Genomic DNA, 19,572 nt, shown 5'->3' on the forward strand with positions numbered 1-19,572 from the left:
AAGCCAATGCAAAACGGACCCCTTGATCAATGAGGAACCGACAAACCGGGCCAAACTCCTTTCTCCGCCGGGAAACAGCTACTGAGAAGTCCTGGAACACCAGAATCTTTGCCCCTTGTATAGTAACATCTCTAAGGTTTCTGGCTGCTGCCAAAACTCTCTCCTTATCTTGATAGTGGAAATATTTAGTAATGACCGGGCGAGGCCTCGCACCAGACTCCCTCCTCTCTGGTCCCACCCGGTGTGCCCTTTCAATTTGTCTAGAAGAACCAGGCTCCAACTGAAGGGCCTCCATCAGATCAACTGTTAAGAACCGAATAAGATCCATTCCCTTACAACTCTCAGGAATACCGATAAACCTAAGGTTGGATCTTCTACTACGATTCTCAAGGTCTTCAACCTTATCCAGCAAAGAACCAATAAGAATCTTTTGTGCCTCCACCGTAGTTTGGGTATTTACTACCGTGTCTTCCATATCACTAATCCGCTGTTCAGCTTCCGTGATCCGAGATGTATTTGCCGACACAGCAGTCACTGTTGCCTCAAGGGCCTTATTCCAAGTTTCAAATTTTTTATCAAAATATGGAAGAAGAATTTTTGATACTGCTTGAGCCGTGGCAGTATGAGGTTCAGGTGGGGACTGTGAATCGGAGGCGTCCTGTGACCCTTCTCCCAACCACATCCGATCCAGAGACCCCCCAGCCAAAGACCCACCCTCTGCTCTATTTTTATTCTTATGTTTGGTGCGCCTAGATGTGATTTCTTTCTGTGAGGGAGCCTGTGTTTTTTCCAGGTATTTTTCCATAATGGGGTAGCACTAAGACCTCTCCACCACCAAGAGCCTCAAAAATAAGTTTTAGTTTTGTACCCACCCTTCTCAGGTCTCACTATCACTTAGGCTTGTAAAATTGAGGTTCAAAGTCAATAAAAGCGAGAAATCACAGTAAAAATGAGAGGATTATGCATATGATAAAATATCTCCTAAAGAATTTCAGCAAATATGAACAGCTTGTAACTGTGATCAATATAGCAGATATTATTAAGTATATATATTATGACAATAAGAAAAAGAACAATAACATTCAGCACAGTAAGTTTGTGCAATGCAATAAAGATTTATGGTGCCACTAGATGGCGTTATTTGGTTGCAAATCTCAAAAATGTGACTCCCCACAATGTCAATGAAAAGAAGGGAAAAACAAAGTTAATTATGAACAGACAACCAATATCCTCCTCCTTCTCCAACCAGTCTATCTTGTTGCAGGGTATAGAGGGGTAACTCCTTCCTCTTCCTTCCACTCCAAACCCCACTCCACTTAGTCACCAGGAAAATGAAATTGTAAAGGAGGGAAAATTATAACCAAATAAACTTGGGAAGAAAAAGAAAAAAATTAAAAATAAAAATTAAAAAAAAGAGTTCAAAACAAAATAAAACTAACTCTGCCCATGCTTCCCAATACTAAGGAAGTCCTTGTCTTCTCTCCAGGGAATTTCCAAAAGTATTTCACCCCACGCTGAGGCATGTACTCTGTAATAACATTGAGATCTGAGGACCGCACTGCCAGTAACAAACAGGGGTCCAGCAGAACCAGAGGATTGTTCAGTTACTTGGGTTACAAAAGCCAGCCCAATAAATAAGACAACGCTACTGACCTCCGCCCTGACAGCCTCTTCCTTCCCACATTTATCGGCTGTCTAATGGGGGGGCCAGAGATCCAGCTCCAGACCAAGAGCAAATATGGCGGGAAGACGTCTCCACACCGCAGCCGCGATGCCCCGATGTCACCAGACCAGACCGAGCTCCCCACCACCGGCTCCTCCGTCGGGTCAATCCCTCCGATGGGTTCCTCCAAAGCCGCCCAAATCCGTCCGGTAAGTATGGCTACCAGGAGCCGCACCCTCGCGTCTTCCAGCTCCCACTTATCGCTCCCTGGAACCGCAACTTCTCCACGGCTTCTTCCGTCACCCTCCAACCACAGCCAGAGCAGGAGCTTACCAGAGTCTCAATCCTGTCTTCCGGCTACGTATCCCCCAACACCGTTGACAATGCGGTCAGGGTGTCTGCACTTTGCCTCAGCGCCTCGTGGTCCACTTTCAGGCCACAAGTTAGTTCTCATCCCCCAGAAAGGACAGTAAACGGCAGGGACTCCCGGGCAAAATAATACGCTTATCTCTGCAATCCTCTTTTCAAGGGGAATCACATCCGATGTGAACAGCCAGCACTTGAAGGCTGTAATCAAGGATGGCTCCAGATTAGGTTTCTCACTAGCAAGGAGCGTTTCTAAAACGCGGCCATCTTAGTTGGCTCCGCCCCCGGAAGTCTCCCCTATCTTTTTATAATAAATCATCAGAAGCAGTAACACAATGTACAACATCATACAGCAATACTGAGCAGTGTAGCTGTAAATCCAGCACTGGAGTAAGATAACACTTACTAGGGAGCAGCAGCAGCCTAAAACACTTATGGTACTAGAGAGCTGCAGCACCATCTTTGTGTGGTTTTCTGTCTCTGTTCTCCACCAGCTCCCTCCTTTCCTTTCCGTATACTTCTATGGGCAGGCAGGGCAGCGTGTAATTTCATCCTTCAGTGAGCTGATAATCCATTGTGTTTTCAAGACTCATTTTAGCAGTTTTATAATTTTATTGCAAGTAAATGATCAGTTTAAGAGAGAATTATTTTTCTCTAATAAGATATATTACAAGGTTTTTATATTTGCCTGTACAATTAATTTATGCAGCTCTTGCTGAAAAGAACGTGACTATTTATGTTTACATTTTTGTTTATTTGTGCCAGATGGTGCAATTGCAAAACCGATAAGTCTGCAGTCACTCTGTGTGACTGCAGACTTATGAATCCCCCCCTGCCCCAACGCACGCTCAGGGATTTGCCAGTTTTAGACCTGGGAATGGAGGGTGTGTATGAGTTATACATATGCCCGGTTAGTGGACACGGCCTCGCTCCGTGCACTTGTATTGCGCCGAGGCCGCAGCCTGACAATTGACGCAGGCAGCCAGTGGAGTGAGGCTGCGCCAACTGGCCCTCCTTTCCCAGGTCTGAGACCGGCACATCCTTCAGTGCACAGTTAGTGCGCCGGGGGGCATTCATAAGTCTCCAGTCACACAGAGTGACTGCAGACTTATCGATTTTGACCTGACAACACCTTTAATTTCATTTTTCATCTCATAATAAATAAGATGAAAAATGATCTTTTATAATAGATTATTTTTATTTCCTATTTATACGGGTTTAAAGTGTATTGATTTTGTACTAATTCTATAGTATCATAACAAATTTATATTGCATTTTACTGTCAGCTTATTTTAAATATGTGCTATATATTCACATTTAACGATATGTGTAAGCTGATATAGACAATTGTTCTTGAGTATATTCATTATAAGGGTACATGTGCACAACACCTTTTTCAGGAGGGTACGCTCCATAATCAGCCTGAAAAAGCACTAAACACTAAAAAAAAAAAAAGTGAACATCAGCTTTACAATGTAACAACAACTTGGTGTTCATCTGGTCAGCCCTTCTTTTAATTGCATTGCGTTCTTAAAGATGCAGAGCAGATAAAAGACGTGATCTGACCATTCCTCTTCTGGCACCTTATTATTTTATTAATTCACCATGTTTGTAATTCTCTTTTGGTGACTTGGTAGGAAAAATAGGTGAATCAGGTCTTCCATTAAATTCTATGGACTAGCAAGTCAACCAAATGGCTAAACAGACCAAATCCTGCCAGATCTGAGTGCAAGTCATTGTTTTGCTATTGAGATGCTGTATACTGTAGAATCAGCTGCCCTCTTATACTTGGTATCTTCCAGAAATGAGAATGTCCCCATATTTTGTGGTCATTCCCGTAAAATGAATGGATCCCTAATATCACATATGGGTTTCTTATAACAGATCGACCCTCATTACGTTTTCCAATAAATTGTACTTGGCTTTCCTACTGATGTTCCAGCGTCTTACCTCCGCTGCAGCCAATCACTGAGCTCACTGCTGAAGCCTACAGACAAACAGCGGAGGAAGCAGCATAGTGTCTATGCAGTTACAAGAATACTTACTGTAAAAGACCCTCCCCATCAGTACCAGCCCAATACATAATTTATTATAAGCACACAAAGACAACTGCCAAGGGGAATTTATATTATAAATAAACATTAAACACATCTAATATCAAAGCCTCTAAATATCTCTGTTTGTATCATTTATTTCTAACTAATATATATAAAAGAGATCTTGAGAAGTATTTAAAATGTGTAGTTTGTGTTTTATCTAAATAATGATTAGAGAAGTGCTGGAAAGGAAATGACTTACCATATACTGTAGTCGCTGTTAAGTGCTTTTGTGCATTTCATGTATTAGGAGAGTTCCTGAAATTATAGCATAATTATTTTCAAAATTCTGACTTTTTTTCCAAAGACCCTCATGTCCCCAGTGAGCTTAACAACTTCATACTCTCTTCTGGTGCTTTGCAAGCTTCTTTGATACAATGAATGTTAGTACTCTGCTTTTCAATAGCTCCGCATAAGGATTTTTTTTTCTGCATAGCTATAATTTAAATGTTTTTGTAGTTTTTTGGCTTTAATTGAATATTTAATTATATTTGCAGTTAGACTGGAGTTGTTTTGGACTAAAGAGGAGTTGATTCTGGTGGTCACTCACCATCAATACAGAACATATCCCATAGAATGGGACTATGGGATGGAGGATGTGTAATGGGTATATGGGCACAGGACTATGGGATGGAGGATATGTATGATGGGTATATGGGCACGGGACTATGGGATGGAGGATGTGTATGATGGTTATATGGGCATGGGACTATGGGATGGAGGATGTGTATGATGGGTATATGGGCACGGAACTATGGGATGGAGGATGTTTATGATGGGTATATGGGCACGGGACTATGGGATGGAGGATGTGTGATGGGTATATGGGCACAGGACTATGGGATGGAGGATATGTATGATGGGTATATGGGCACGGACTATGGGATGGAGGATGTGTATGATGGGTATATGGGCACGGGACTATGGGATGGAGGATGTGTGATGGGTATATGGGCACAGGACTATGGGATGGAGGATGTGTGATGGGTATATGGGCATGGGACTATGGGATGGGAGGATGTGTATGATGGGTATATGGGCATGGGACTATGGGATGGAGGATAATCATTATAATTTGTTATAACTAACAGTTAGTTACTATGCCTAGGCTCTTCAGCTAGTTATACTATATGGAGGACTATGAGGAATCCATTATACAGGATGGGCCATTTATATGGATACACCTAAATAAAATGGGAATGGTTGGTGATCAACTTTCTGTGGTGATGTGGTGGTGCACCATCTTGGGTGTCAGGTCCGAGCATTCCTACATGAACAGTTTCCTGGAAAGTGGATTGGTCATCATGGGCCAGATGAATTGCCACCAAGGTCTCCTGATCTTACCCCCTTAGACTTTTATCTTTGGGGTCATCTGAAGGCAATTGTCTATACTGTAAAGATACGAGATGTGCAGCATCTGAAACAACGGATACTGGAAGCCTGTGCTAGCATTTCTTCTGCGGTGTTGCTATCAGTGTGTCAAGAGTGGGAGAAGAGGGTTATATTGACAATCCAACACAATGGGCAGCACTTTGAACACATTTTATAAGTGGTCATAAACTTGTAAATAACTCATGAAAGAATAAAGTTACATCAAAACCAAGCACACCATTGTTTTTCTTGTGAAATTCTCAATAAGTTTGTGTCACATGACCCTCTTCCCATTGAAAAAAAATAGTTGGATCCAAAATGTCCGACTTGAAAATGGCCGCCAGGGTCACCACCCATCCTGAAAAGTTTTCCAACTTCCATATACTAATGTGCCACAAACAGGAAGTTGATATCACCAATCATTCCCATTTTATTTAGGTGTATCCATATAAATGGCCCACCCTGTATTATATGGAGGCCTATGAGGAGTCCATTATATTATATGGAGGCCTATGAGGAGTCCATTATATTATATAAAGGCCTATGAGGAGTCCATTATATTATATGGAGGCCTATGGAAAGTGCATTATTTCCCCTCTCTTATGCCATGGTTCTCTCCCTCTTCTCATATGCCATGTCTCTCTCCCCCCTTCTTATGCCATGTCTCTCTCCCCCGTGTCATATGCCATGTCTTTCTCCACCCATCATATGCCATGTGTCTCTACCTCCTATCATATGCCATGTGCGTCTCCCCCCTCTCATGTCATGTCTCTCACCCCTCTCTCATGTGCCATGTCTTTCCCCCGTCTCATATGCCATGTCTCTCACCCCTCCTGTCATATGCCATGTTGAGATGAGACCCCATGCTTGCTCTGTTTCTCACAGAAACTGAGAGCAAGGATGAGGTCTCATCACCACAAAATTGCAGATGAAAAAAATAAAAAAAAATGTATCGGTGGCCAAACATTTCTGTGGTCCAGGACAAAACAAGAACAATATGAAAGTTGTCATATTAAAGGGCAACTTTAAATCATAAAAACATTGAAGGGTTTGGGAATACAAACTCATTACAGTCTTTTATTTACTTTACACAACTAAATAATGACTCTCTACAAAATCTGAGGAATCTGCCCCAGAGACAGTGAGGGCACCAGGCCTCTGATCTCACTTGGATATTGGGATTATACATTTTTCACACCACTAATCTAATCCAATTAAGGATTCATTCTCTTAGCTCAGTTTGTTTGTTTATTTAAATTTCCATTTATTACGCCATGCACACCAGGAGCGTGGAGTAAGTGTGCATTTTGGTTGAGTCTGTATAAAATGGACAGACTCCGACTTCTAAAATATATAATAAATTGGGTACAGTAGTTCAGTGCAAGATGTGCTATAAATCTTTTCATAAGAATTTGTGAAAGTTATGAAATGTCCTAGAAATGTCTGTTCTAAGGATCTGGGCTTTTAGTGGAGATGAATCTGTGCTTCACTTTCTGTACATGCTCAGTGACCAGTGCTGTAGAGCTAGAGGTTTGGCTTCTGACTCCACAGCCCTGAACACACCCATCATACAGATCTGCATTGTGGGCTGCTATGGACCAAAGCTTCATACTAGGAAACAGTGAATACAAATATATTGAAGATTCCTTACACATCGGCAAAGCAACAAAACTATAAACATAAGTAACTGAGGAAAATTGCTGTATTGTGGATCCAGTATTGAAAACGTAGGTGTCACAGATGTGGAGGAACTCTTTATGGCTAGCCTTTAGGTCCTTATTGATTTAGTGTGCAGGTTCTGCGTCTTCACTCTGATTTTTTTAAAGGCTTCAATTCTTCCAGTGTTTTAAGACATTGAAAGTTGTAAAATCAATAGTCTTCCTTTACATAAGTTATTTCTTATGACATGCAGCACTCATAAACGCTAATAAGAGTTAAATCACACCCAGCTGCGCATTGTCTGGATTCACGGTATTAATGAGTAATGCATACCCTTGGGATTTGCATTTTAATGGCCTTCATTTATGACTCTGCTCCCTTGTTGTTCTATCTCCAGTTACTATGCAGCAAGTTGCCAGGACGGTGGCGAAGGTGGAGCTCTCAGACCATGTTTGTGATGTAGTGTTTGCTCTCTTCGACTGTGACGGTGAGTGTGCATAATCATTTCTATTTATTCATGGCTTCTCAACCATAAGGTTCCCTACAGTTGCACTCGGGGGAAATTTATATGGCCATTCTACATGGTAATAATTTTTTCTTTTTTTTTTTTTTACCTCCAAGGCCTGCTTTATTACTGTTATGCGCTTTTTACCCTTCTCGATCGTTTGATATAGACAGACCTCTTTAAGGTGTATTGTTTATTTCAAGACAATAAATTTTAGAGTTGGGTTTGCTCATACAGTGGTGCTTGGACTGCACACATATACAGTTAGGTCCATATATATTTGGACAGAGACAACATTTTTCTAGTTTTGGTTATAGACATTACCACAATGAATTTTAACCAAAACAATTCAGATGCAGTTGAAGTTCAGACTTTCAGCTTTCATTTGAGGGTATCCACATTAAAATTGGATGAAGGGTTTAGGAGTTTCAGCTCCTTAACATGTGCCACCCTGTTTTTAAAGGGACCAAAAGTAATTGGACAGATTCAATAATTTTAAATAAAATGTTCATTTTTAGTACTTGGTTGAAAACCCTTTGTTGGCAATGACTGCCTGAAGTCTTGAACTCATGGACATCACCAGACGCTGTGCTTCATCCTTTTTGATGCTCTGCCAGGCCTTCACTGCGGTGGTTTTCAGTTGCTGTTTGTTTGTGGGCCTTTCTGTCTGAAGTTTAGTCTTTAACAAGTGAAATGCATGCTCAATTGGGTTCAGATCAGGTGACTGACTTGGCCATTCAAGAATATTCCACTTCTTTGCTTTAATAAACTCCTGGGTTGCTTTGGCTTTATGTTTTGGGTCATTGTCCATCTGTAGGATGAAACGACGACCAATCAGTTTGGCTGCATTTGGCTGGATCTGAGCACACAGTATGGCTCTGAATACCACAGAATTCATTCAGCTGCTTCTGTCCTGTGTCACATCATCAATAAACACTAGTGACCCAGTGCCACTGGCAGCCATGCATGCCCAAGCCATCACACTGCCTCCGCCGTGTTTTACAGATGATGTGGTATGCTTTGGATCATGAGCTGTACCACGCCTTCGCCATACTTTTCCATCATTCTGGTAGAGGATGATCTTGGTTTCATCTGTCCAAAGAATGTTCTCCCAGAACTGTGCTGGCTTTTTTAGATGTTTTATAGCAAAGTCCAGTCTAGCCTTTTTATTCTTGATGCTTATGAGTGGCTTGCACCTTGCAGTGAACCCTCTGTATTTACTTTCATGCAGTCTTCTCTTTATGATAGATTTGGATATTGATACGCCGACCTCCGGGAGAGTGTTGGTCACTTGGTTGGCTGTTGTGAAGGGGTTTCTCTTCACCATGGAGATTATTCTGTGATCATCCACCACTGTTGTCTTCCGTGGGCGCCCAGGTCTTTTTGCATTAATGAGTTCACCAGTGCTTTCTTTCTTTCTCAGGATTTACCAAACTGTAGATTTTGCCAGTCCTAATATTGTAGCAATTTCTCGGATGTTTTTTTTCTGTTTTCGCAGCTTAAGGATGGCTTGTTTCACCTGCATGGAGAGCTCCTTTGACCGCATGTTTACTTCACAGCAAAACCTTCCAAATGCAAACACCACACCTCAAATCAACTCCAGGCCTTTTATCTGCTTAATTGAGAATGACATAAAGAAGGGATTGCCCACACCTGTCCATGAAATAGCCTTGGAGTCAATTATCCAATTACTTTTGGTCCCTTTAAAAACAGGGTGGCACATGTTAAGGAGCGGAAGCTCCTAAACCCTTCATCCAATGTTAATGTGGATACCCTCAAATGAAAGCTGAAAGTCTGAACTTCAACTGCATCTGAATTGTTTTGTATAAAATTCATTGTGGTAATGTCTATAACCAAAATTAGAAAAAGGTTGTCTCTGTCCAAATATATATGGACCTAACTGTATATACCGTATACCACAATATACATTATATACATGTAATGTCAATCTGTACCCATTGCATACTCACCAGATACATTCTCACTGGCCCATACAATAGTACACTAATATGTGCCATTTCTCTCGAGTTCAGGTATAGTCTAATGGGCAGGAGATAGACGAGTGTCCTATCAACGCCTGAGGACCTTTCTATTCCCACATTTTTAGGGAGTATGGAGGCCCACAATCAGTTGGGGTTCTTTTTGCCTTTTCTATCTTTCTTACCATGTTTTTTCCCCATGTAAAGCTCAAGTCATGGTTCCATCGGTCAGATTTCTAGGATTTATGATGTTTTTTAGTTTTATTATTTGAAATCCCAAAAATAGTAAAAACTCACAAGTAGAATTGAGCGAATATGTTCGGATTTGGTCGCCGAATCTGAATTTGCCATATTCGTGCCATATTGGTTTTTCCAAACAATTTTATTAACATTTTCAACCAAAACAAGACATAGAGAGAGCAAGGTTAACATAAATGCAATGGCATGAAGCCCTGCGCTTAGTAACCCGATGTTTACCCTGGTTACCCGGGGACTTCGGCATCGTTGGTCGCTGGAGAGCGGTCTGTGTGACAGCTCTCCAGCGACCACACAGCGACGCTGCAGCGATCGGCATCGTTGTCTAGATCGCTGCAGCGTCGCTAAATGTGACGGTACCTTAAGACTCATGAAGAGCCATGGACATGGTGGCAGAATAAGTCAAGGACATGGCCAGTTCCCAATCATCTAGAGCTACAGAAAGATTCAAAGTAGAGTCCCATTTGCTCATGTATGGGGATTTTATCATTTTGAAATCGTTATTAAACCACTGGTAGATATATTGAGTAGACCAAAATATGCTATGACCGGAGTTGCATAAAATATTAATCGCCTTCGTGCCATATTGGTATCCTATTCGTGCTGAATTTATGTTTGATGATTGGTTCTGAACATATTCGGTAATTTCTACTCCCATTGACTCCAATGATGTTCAGCTGTATTCATTTTTTGCAATATTCGCCGCCGATCATAATCGAAACGAAATTTTCAAAAAATGTAACTCTACTCACAAGCTTTGATCCAAGAGGTTAGACTTTTCCACTACATTTGTTTAGTTCAGTATATCCTCAATTCGATCTGTTTTGTAAGTTACCACATACAGTGCAATGTTTTGTAAATTGGGTTTCGGTGGTAAGAACTCTACAATACTTACTGCAAAAGTTGTCTACATTAAAAGCCTTTTTTATCCATTGTAAAGACACAGGATTTCCTTCTACATTTTATCATATTGATGTCTTGTAAATAAAGTACCGTATATACTCGAGTATAAGCCGACCCGAGTATAAGCCGACCCCCCTAATTTTGCCATAAAAAACTGGGAAATCTTATTGACTCGAGTATAAGCCTAGGGTGGAAAATACAGCAACTACCGGTGAATTTCAAAAATAAAAATAGATGCTCCATACCGTTCATTATTGCCCCAAAGGAGGTTCCATATAAAGCTGTGCCATATATAATGCTCCATACCGTTGATTATTGCCCCATAGATGCTCCATATATAGCTGTGCCATATAGAATGCTCTGCACCGTTCATTATGGCCCCATAGATGCTCCTTATAAAGCTGTGCCATTGCTCTGCACCATTCATTATGGCCCCATAGATGCCCCATATACAATGCTCTGCACCGTTCATTATGGCCCCATAGATGCCCCATATAAAGCAGTGCCATATATGCTCCTCACTGTTCATTATGGCCCCATAGATGCTCCTTATAAAGCAGTGCCATATATGCTCTGCACTGTTCATTATGGCCCCATAGATGCTCCATATACAATGCTCTGCACTGTTCATTATGGCCCCATAGATGCTCCATATAAAGCAGTGCCATATATGCTCTGCACTGTTCATTATTGCCCCATAGATGCTCCTTATAAAGCAGTGCCATATATGCTCTGCACTGTTCATTATTGCCCCATAGATGCTCCTTATTAAGCTGTGCCATATATTCTCTGCACTGTTCATTGTTGCCCCATAGATGTGCCATATAAATCTGTGCCATATATAATGCTCTGCACCGTTGCCCCATAGATGTGCCATATAAATCTGTGCCATATATAGTGCTCTGCACCGTTACCCCATAGATGCTCCACATAAATCTGTGCCATATATAACGCTGCTGCTGCAATAAAATAAAAAAACACATACTCACCTCTCTTGCTTGCAGCTCCTCAGCGTCCCGTCCCGGCGTCTCTCTGCACTGACTGATCAGGCAGAGGGCGGCGCGCACACTATATGCGTCATCGCGCCCTCTGACCTGAACAGTCAGAGCCAGAGGACGGGAAGACTGAGCGGCGCCCGGCGGGTGGAACGTGGACAGGTGAATATAAAATACTCACCTAGTCCCGGCGCTCCTGGCGCTCCCCCTGCCTGTCACACTGTCTTCGGGTGCCGCAGCTCTTCCTTTGTCAGCGGTCACTGGCACCGCTGATTAGAGGAATTAATTTGCGGCTCCACCCCTATGGGAGTGGAGTCCATATTCATTTGTCTAATGAGCGGTCCCACGTGACCGCTGAACAGGGGAAGAGCTGCGGCACCCGAAGACAGTGTGACAGGCAGGGGGAGCGCCGGGACTAGGTGAGTATGCCTCAGCGCTCTCTCCCCCTCACCCGCCGACCCCACCGCCGACCGTGACTCGAGTATAAGCCGAGAGGGGCACTTTCAGCCCAAAAATTTGGGCTGAAAATCTCGGCTTATACTCGAGTATATACGGTAAGTTATGTTCTTCTCCATTGAATCTTTTAATTCTTCAGTAAATGGAGTTTTCAGCACACATGCTGTGCATGTAAGTGGTCCCTGCCTGCTGCGTATGCCCCATAGGCTACTTCATGGTTTATTGCGATGTATCTAATTACTGTCCTGCCCTCAGAGCACAAACCATAAGCCCGTTATGTAAAGATTGCCTCTATGTGACTAATTATTGCTGCTTTCAATGACCAGATCATATGTTTGCTTTCATTAATTGGTCACATACCAGATATTTAATTCCGTGACATACGTAGACTAGATATTAGGAAGTCCTGTAGCACAGTATAACCCTTGTATGTGGCTACTAAGTTCCAAGTTTGTTTTTGGAATGCCTTTAGTAAAATGATGTGGTGATAAAGTCATAAAATCAGATGCGTCCATGGCCAAAAACCTCCCCAGATCTCAATCCTGTTGAGAACATGTGGTCAATCCTCAAAGTACGTTGACAAACAAAAACATAGAGGCTCTGATAAACTCCAAGCACTGATTAGACAAAAACTGGTTGTCATTAGTACTTCGTCCAGAAGCTGATATTCAGGTGCCGAGGCGAATTGCTGAAGTCTTGAAAAATAAGGGTCAATGTTGTCAATATAGAGTTTTATGAAATCGGGAAACGTAGAAACATCTGGCTAAAAGATCTAAAAATACAGTGAAAACCAAAAGTTGTGTTGCTCTCAAAACTTTGGCCACAACTGTACATTTATCTCAATTTAAAACCATCAGTTGTATGTGTAGTGGTGGCTACATGAAGCCTAAATTTTGTGCTTAATATTTGCTTCTACACAGATAATTTGGAGCGGTTGAAGCTTTGTTTTCATAATACAAAAAAGTATTAAAAAATCAGTTGGTTAACAATTTTGGGACCAGAAATAACATGAGGTAGAGCGTCACTTTATAACAAGGGCCATCCAGAACGAATTTGATTTTACTGCTAGAAGTCTGCAAATGTAGAGATGTGTTCTCTTTCAATCTTGTGTTTGTAACACTTTGGAGAGATAGGCAGTTGTCTAAAAATAATCAAAACCTGGAGAAACCACATTCTTAAAAATTAAAGTACCGATACTTGTAGATATTGAACGTCTCTTATGGCCGGAGTACATCGGCAGCGAGTCGTATAGAGACACTTTGAGGAATTAATGTATTTGAGGCGAGGACATTATGTTCCTATGTTCTCTTTTGCTACCTCCAGTCGATTGCCAAGTACTGCAGTATGGATTTAGCTGCCTGTCAGTTGCATTATCTCACTTTCTCTGAGAAGGGGAGTCTTTTTACACCATAATATTCTGGTCCTTGTTTAGCTAATGAAGCATTATGTCAGTACCGGAGCAGTGTATGGTGCAGGGGAACCAGTCCCTACTCCTGTGTCTATTTCATTTCTTATTTTTCATTCCTGATTTTTATTTTGTGTGTTAAAGGGAACCTGTCACCCCCAAAATCGCTGGTGAGGTAAGCTCACCGGCATCAGGGGCTTATCTACAGCATTCTGTAATGCTGTAGATAAGCTGCCGATGTTACCTGAAAGAGGAGAAAAAGACGTTAGATTATACTCACCCAGGGGCGGTCCCGCTGCGGTCCGGTTGGATGGGTGTCTCCGGTCCGCTCCGGCGCCTCCCATCTTCGTTCCATGACGTCCTCTTCGGGTATTTACGCCGCGGCTCCGGCGCAGGCGTACTTTGTCTGCCCTCAAGGGCAGAGCAAAGTACTGCAGTGCGCAGGTGCCGGAAAGGTCAGAGAGTCCCGACCGGACCGCAGCGGGACCGCCCCTGGGTGAGTATAATCTAACGTCTTTTTCTCCTCTTTCAGGTAACATCGGCGGCTTATCTACAGCATTACAGAATGCTGTAGATAAGCCCCTGATGCCAGTGAGCTTACCTCACCAGCGATTTTGGGGGTGACAGGTTCCCTTTAATTTAATTAGAAATACTTTCCTCATGTAAGCTGCACATCATTTTAGAGAGTTTTCTAGTGTCAGTTACTTTTATTCCCCCAGCAGTATATGATGGTTTTGAAATGGAAACCTTATAAAGAATGTCACCATGTGCATAAATACATGTCTACTTTACCTTTAAACAGAACCTGTCACTAGGTTAAAATTGTCCTGTTTTTTCCCTAATTTCATTCATTCTGGTCCCATGAGTAGTGATGGGCGAACCAGGATAGTAAAGTTCAGGATCCGGACGCCAAACACTGACTTCTCTAGGAAGTCCGTGTTACTGTTCGGGTATTTCCCATGCTGTCATATAGAAACACTGGCGGCTCTGAACGGCGGTAAGATTATTACCGCCTGTCAGAGAGCTGCAGTTCCCACGCTATCAGATGACAGTGTGAGCCAGCTGATGAAGGAACTAATTCCATCAGACTTTGCCTGCTGTCGCTGAAAACAGCGAAAGGAGGCATCGGTGATGGGAGTATTCATCAGCCAGTGTCCCATATCTCTGGAAGCGTATGGCGAATTAAAAAAAAAAAACTATCAGGAAAGCACCAGGAATAAAATAGACGTAAAATCTGGCCACTTTTGAAGTTTTTACAGGTCCTTCTCATATAGTATGTCTGGTCTATAAAACACATTTTTTAAATACTGTATTAGTGAATTTCATGTATAAGTCATAGTGAAAAGTAGCACCTTTCACTCTGGAATACATCTGTGAATTACATAGACTGCCTACTGATTTCACTGGAAGCCATGGAAAGTGAAACTTCAGGATATTAATAAGTCTTATACAGAATTTTTTTTCTTTGTACTGTATTGGCCAGTAGATAGACAAAAAAGAAAAAAGCCATTAAAACGTATCAGCCACTGAGGACTCTCAATTAATGTTTTTCTAAAAGACTTAAAAAGAAATTACATTTGATAGCTGAGGGGGGATGAAACTCAGCGGCCAGAAATCCTATAATTAGGATTGGGCTGAGTAACCTACAGACAGTGTCAGGTCAGCGCCGTTATACTGATTACAATGATACCTGGTGATGAAATCCGTCTTGTGGTTGTTGTTTAATCTTTGTTTTCAGTTTTGAGTTAATGATATGGTCGTGCTCTGGGGCGGCCTGTGGGGGACCTCTTTCACACTTCCGTCTTTCAGCTCCCGTCGAAATCTGTCGAGTTTTGAAAAAACAGGATCCAGCAAATTTTTCTGCTGGATCCTGTTTTTTCCCATAGACTTGTATTAGCGACGGATTGTGACAGATGGCCTTCCGTTGCATCCATCGTGTACTGGATCCCTCGGAAATTTGCTGTCCGTCGGGCGGAGAAAACGTTTAGAGGAACGTTTTTTCTGCACGTTGGAAAATCGCTCAGCGACGGGTCCTGCGCTGTCCGTCGTTGGCTATAATGGAAGCCTATGGACGCAGGACCTGTTGCTGACCGTCAAACACTGGAATCCAGCGACGTATGCCTTTTTTGGATTGTGACCATGCCTGGAAGGATTTTCTAGTCGGGATAAAGCAATCTCTCTCTCTTCCCCCCCCCCCCCCTCCCTCTCTATCTCTCTCTCTCACTCCCTCTCTCTCTCCCTCTCCAGAATTTTATACATTGAAATTCAGGCAGTGCCTAATTCGACGCATCCATCAGGAAACTGGATGCGTTACATCCGTTATTCACTATTTTTAAGATATCCGTCAACATGTCACATCGACGCATTCTGACGTCCCCCTGCCGACGGAAGTGTGAAAGAAGCCTTAGTGATAAATCCTTCACAGTAAATAGCACACACCTTGACAAGTGACACATGCCTGAATTCTGTGTTTCAGTCTATCTCTTGCTGTCTTTAGATTACATAGCAAAAACCTGCTGACAGATTCCCTTTAAGACATATCCCAATTTAAAAGTGAAATGTATGGTTATCCTCCATAGAGGAAGCCACTGCTAAATTCAAAGCACAAGGAAGCCATCATAATTGGTATTGTTCAAGGTCGAGAATGGTTGGCTAAAGGGAATCTGTCAGCAGGTTTTTGCTATGTAATCTGAAGACAGCAGGAGATGGGGGCGGAAACACAGATTTCAGGGATGTATCACGTTTTGCCTATGTGCTGTTGATATACTTGCAGGTGTACTCCTTTATTATACAATTTGTAGTGTATTTTGCGTTGATTTCGCCACTATTCTGCACTGCTTCACATACATAGTACACTGCTGTAATTGTCAGCTCTGATACATAATGCTTGTCTGTAGAGCACTGGTGAAGATGAACATGGCTGTACAGAGGTATTCTGCCTGCACATAAATTGTATCCGGTGTGTACTATGCTCCGGGGAGCGCTGCAGAATAATGATGGTCATACATGGTGCTTACAGTTTCTCTCCTTCATGACCATTTGTCACATTCTGTTTTGCTGTCCAGTCATTATTTTAGGTACCCTGTTTAGACGGCATAGTTTTCTTTAGCGGGTGTACATAGGTACGGATGTGTATATAATGTATATATTCTGCTTCTGTCTTTATGCCTCACTACCATTATCTTCTGTTGGATAAAGTGCAATATCTAAGGTGCCGTTTTGTGCTTAGTCTTTGGTTGGTGGCTGTTAATCTTGCTGGCGGATGTCATATAATGATGTATGGGCCATAAGCTGGCAGGAACTTGGCAGTCATTCTGTAACATAAAGTGATCTTTCTTTAATATTTCTTGACAGGGAACGGGGAACTGAGCAATAAGGAGTTCATCGCCATCATGAAGCAGCGTTTAATGAGGGGGCTGGAGAAGCCAAAAGACATGGGATTTACTCGCCTTATGAGAGCCATGTGGAAATGTGCCCAGGAGACCGCCTGGGATTTCGCCTTACCCAAGCAGTAGGAGGACAGAAGCTCATCCCATAGCAATCCAAAGATGAGAAAAGACTTGTGTGTGCACTGACTGTTGTAATAAGAGAAAAGTTAAAAGGATCATCCTGAGGAACACGCAGAAAATGTTACCAGTCTAACAATACTATGAGTTATTAGTGTCAAGGACTTTTTTTGTCATTGCTGAATGGTAGTAATTTACCCAATTTCTGAAAGCTTAGTTGGTTATAGACCAGTCCTAACCATGTACGTAACCGTACATTAGCCCTGAATTTCATCCTACGTTAGAGGAGGCCATGAATAATTCAGGTTCAATCCAGTAACGAAGCATTAGAATAATTAACAATGGATCTAGGCCATCAGAAACATCATTGTTTTATAGTTAGTGTTTTCGACCACCTGGCTGATTAAAGCGTAATCCATCTGGACAATGCAGATGTTGGACAAGACGCCATCTAAGTCAATGTTGCGCTAATGCGAAATTCCCACTAAGAGCAGAGACAGACTGCGGTATTTCTCGTGCGATAATCGCATCGTAAACCTCGTACTGGCTGTCGGTTCCCTGACCTGAGCTTGACAACTGCATAGAAATTCATCATACGGTCTTGCTCAGGTCGGGAGAGGTGCCGGGTCAGTCCGTGCAGTGCGATGCGATCATCGCATGAGTTATACAGCAGTCTGACTCAGCCCTAAATGTCCATTACCGCTGCAAGATTATGGAGAACGAGTGTTCTTACTAATGCTCATTTCACGATAATTTTTCAGTATGAACAGGCTGCCGATGAATGTGCAAAACGATCATTCACCAGGTAAAATGATCTTTTGTGCTGCACAAAAAAACTAAAATCTTGACATCCTGAATAATCTAAGAAATGGTTTAAGTTGTATTGTGCAAGAACAACCAAAGGGAAAACTCCCTGGCAGCAGACAGCCTATGATGGTTTCAGTCTAGGGCTGTGAAATTCATAAAGTTTATGAAAAATAACTTTTACATGGAGAATTACAACACTAATTATCTTACTTCAATCGGAATATTTTTATGAGGAAAACCTCCCATTATTTTGAAGTATCAGACCCTGGTTAGGCCGAGGAGAACACTGACTGTCTATGGCAAGCATTATAGTTCACAAGGATTAGTAGACACAAGTTGGGTCAAATGGAGTCTGTCACCAGGTTTTTGCCACCAAATCTGAGAGCAGCATAACATAGAGAAAGAGACCCTGATGTGTCACCTAATGGGCAGCTTGCTGTACTTTACAGAAAATTAATGTTTTATCAGCAATAGATTAATAAACCTGCTGCTTTGTTGTCCTCCATATTAATGAGTTCTGTATAGCCTGTCCCCCCCACTGATTGGCAGCTTTCTGCCTATGTACAGTGTACACATAAAGCTGCCAATCAGTGGTGTGGGCGGGGTTACACAGAGCTCAGCATTCAGAGCACTGCTAGAGCTGCAACAGATTTAACAATGATTTTAGCAAAACTGCAGCAAGCAGCCCAGTAAGTGACAAATCACTGAAATTAGCGTAACATCATGCTGCTCTCAGATGTAGTAAAAAAAACCTGGTGACAGATTCCCTATAACATTTCCCCTTTTTTTTCCAGCTTGCTACCTGCTGAACGGCTTTAGCTATTTTCATACTTTGCTGTAGGGCCCCTATGACGGCCCCAAAGGTCACAAGTCTGTTATTAGTTTTCAGCCTCTATAATTAGTAAATGTTTCAGAGCGTTGGTGTAGGGTGTAGACACGTGTGAGGCTGACCATTAGCGGTGACTAATATACAGAGTAATACAGTACAACATAAGACCGGAAAAACACAACTTTGTTTTGATTTCTGATGGAATTTGCATGCTGCATCATTTCACTAAACCCAAAAATGGAGATGAAACTAAGAAACGTGTTCAATCTAATAATATGACATATTTCACACTATATATGTAAATGGTTGGTCTCATTTGGTGAAAGGGAAGTAACGGGTATATGATTGTAAATAAAAAATAAAATGTTCTTTTCTTGAAGCGGTTGTGGGTCATAGTGTGTGATTTTGCATACAGTTGCCGGACCGCCAATGGCCTGAAGGATTAGGTGACGTAATAAATTTTGGTTCCGGGGGAGACCACTAGAGCAAATTTGATCAGGTCATGGCTTATTCGGCAAGCTATAGCGCTTACCGAATAAGCTGCAGAGGGAACCCGGCTTCCTGGATCGCTCCTGCTGATCTGCTGTTCGGCTCCGCAGCTGCATGTGTCTGCATGGAGAGCCTGTTTGTTGCTAAACAAGCCGGCTGTTCAAAGTTGAGTGAAAGGAAAAAGTGATAGAAAAAGGTGCACAAGCAACTGGGATAACTGCAGCCTTGAAAGGATTAAGAAAAGGCCATTCAAAAATTTGGGGGAGATTCACGAGGAGTGGTCTGCTG

The 19,572-nt window shown here is 42.2% G+C and overlaps 1 protein-coding gene across 1 annotated transcript in view; it reads left to right on the plus strand.

The window, feature by feature from the left end:
• MICU1 (mitochondrial calcium uptake 1) overlaps positions 1 to 19,174 on the plus strand; it is a 294,629-nt gene extending 275,455 nt beyond the window's left edge. The window contains exons 11-12 of the mRNA XM_077259125.1: positions 7,553 to 7,642; positions 17,008 to 19,174. Coding sequence (XP_077115240.1) covers positions 7,553 to 7,642; positions 17,008 to 17,168 — 251 coding nt within the window. The 3' untranslated portion in view covers positions 17,169 to 19,174. The remainder of the gene's footprint in view (positions 1 to 7,552; positions 7,643 to 17,007) is intronic.
• Positions 19,175 to 19,572: the final 398 nt, after the last annotated feature.

This window comes from Ranitomeya variabilis, chromosome 4, assembly GCF_051348905.1.
Source record: "Ranitomeya variabilis isolate aRanVar5 chromosome 4, aRanVar5.hap1, whole genome shotgun sequence".
Taxonomy (NCBI): domain Eukaryota; kingdom Metazoa; phylum Chordata; class Amphibia; order Anura; family Dendrobatidae; genus Ranitomeya; species Ranitomeya variabilis.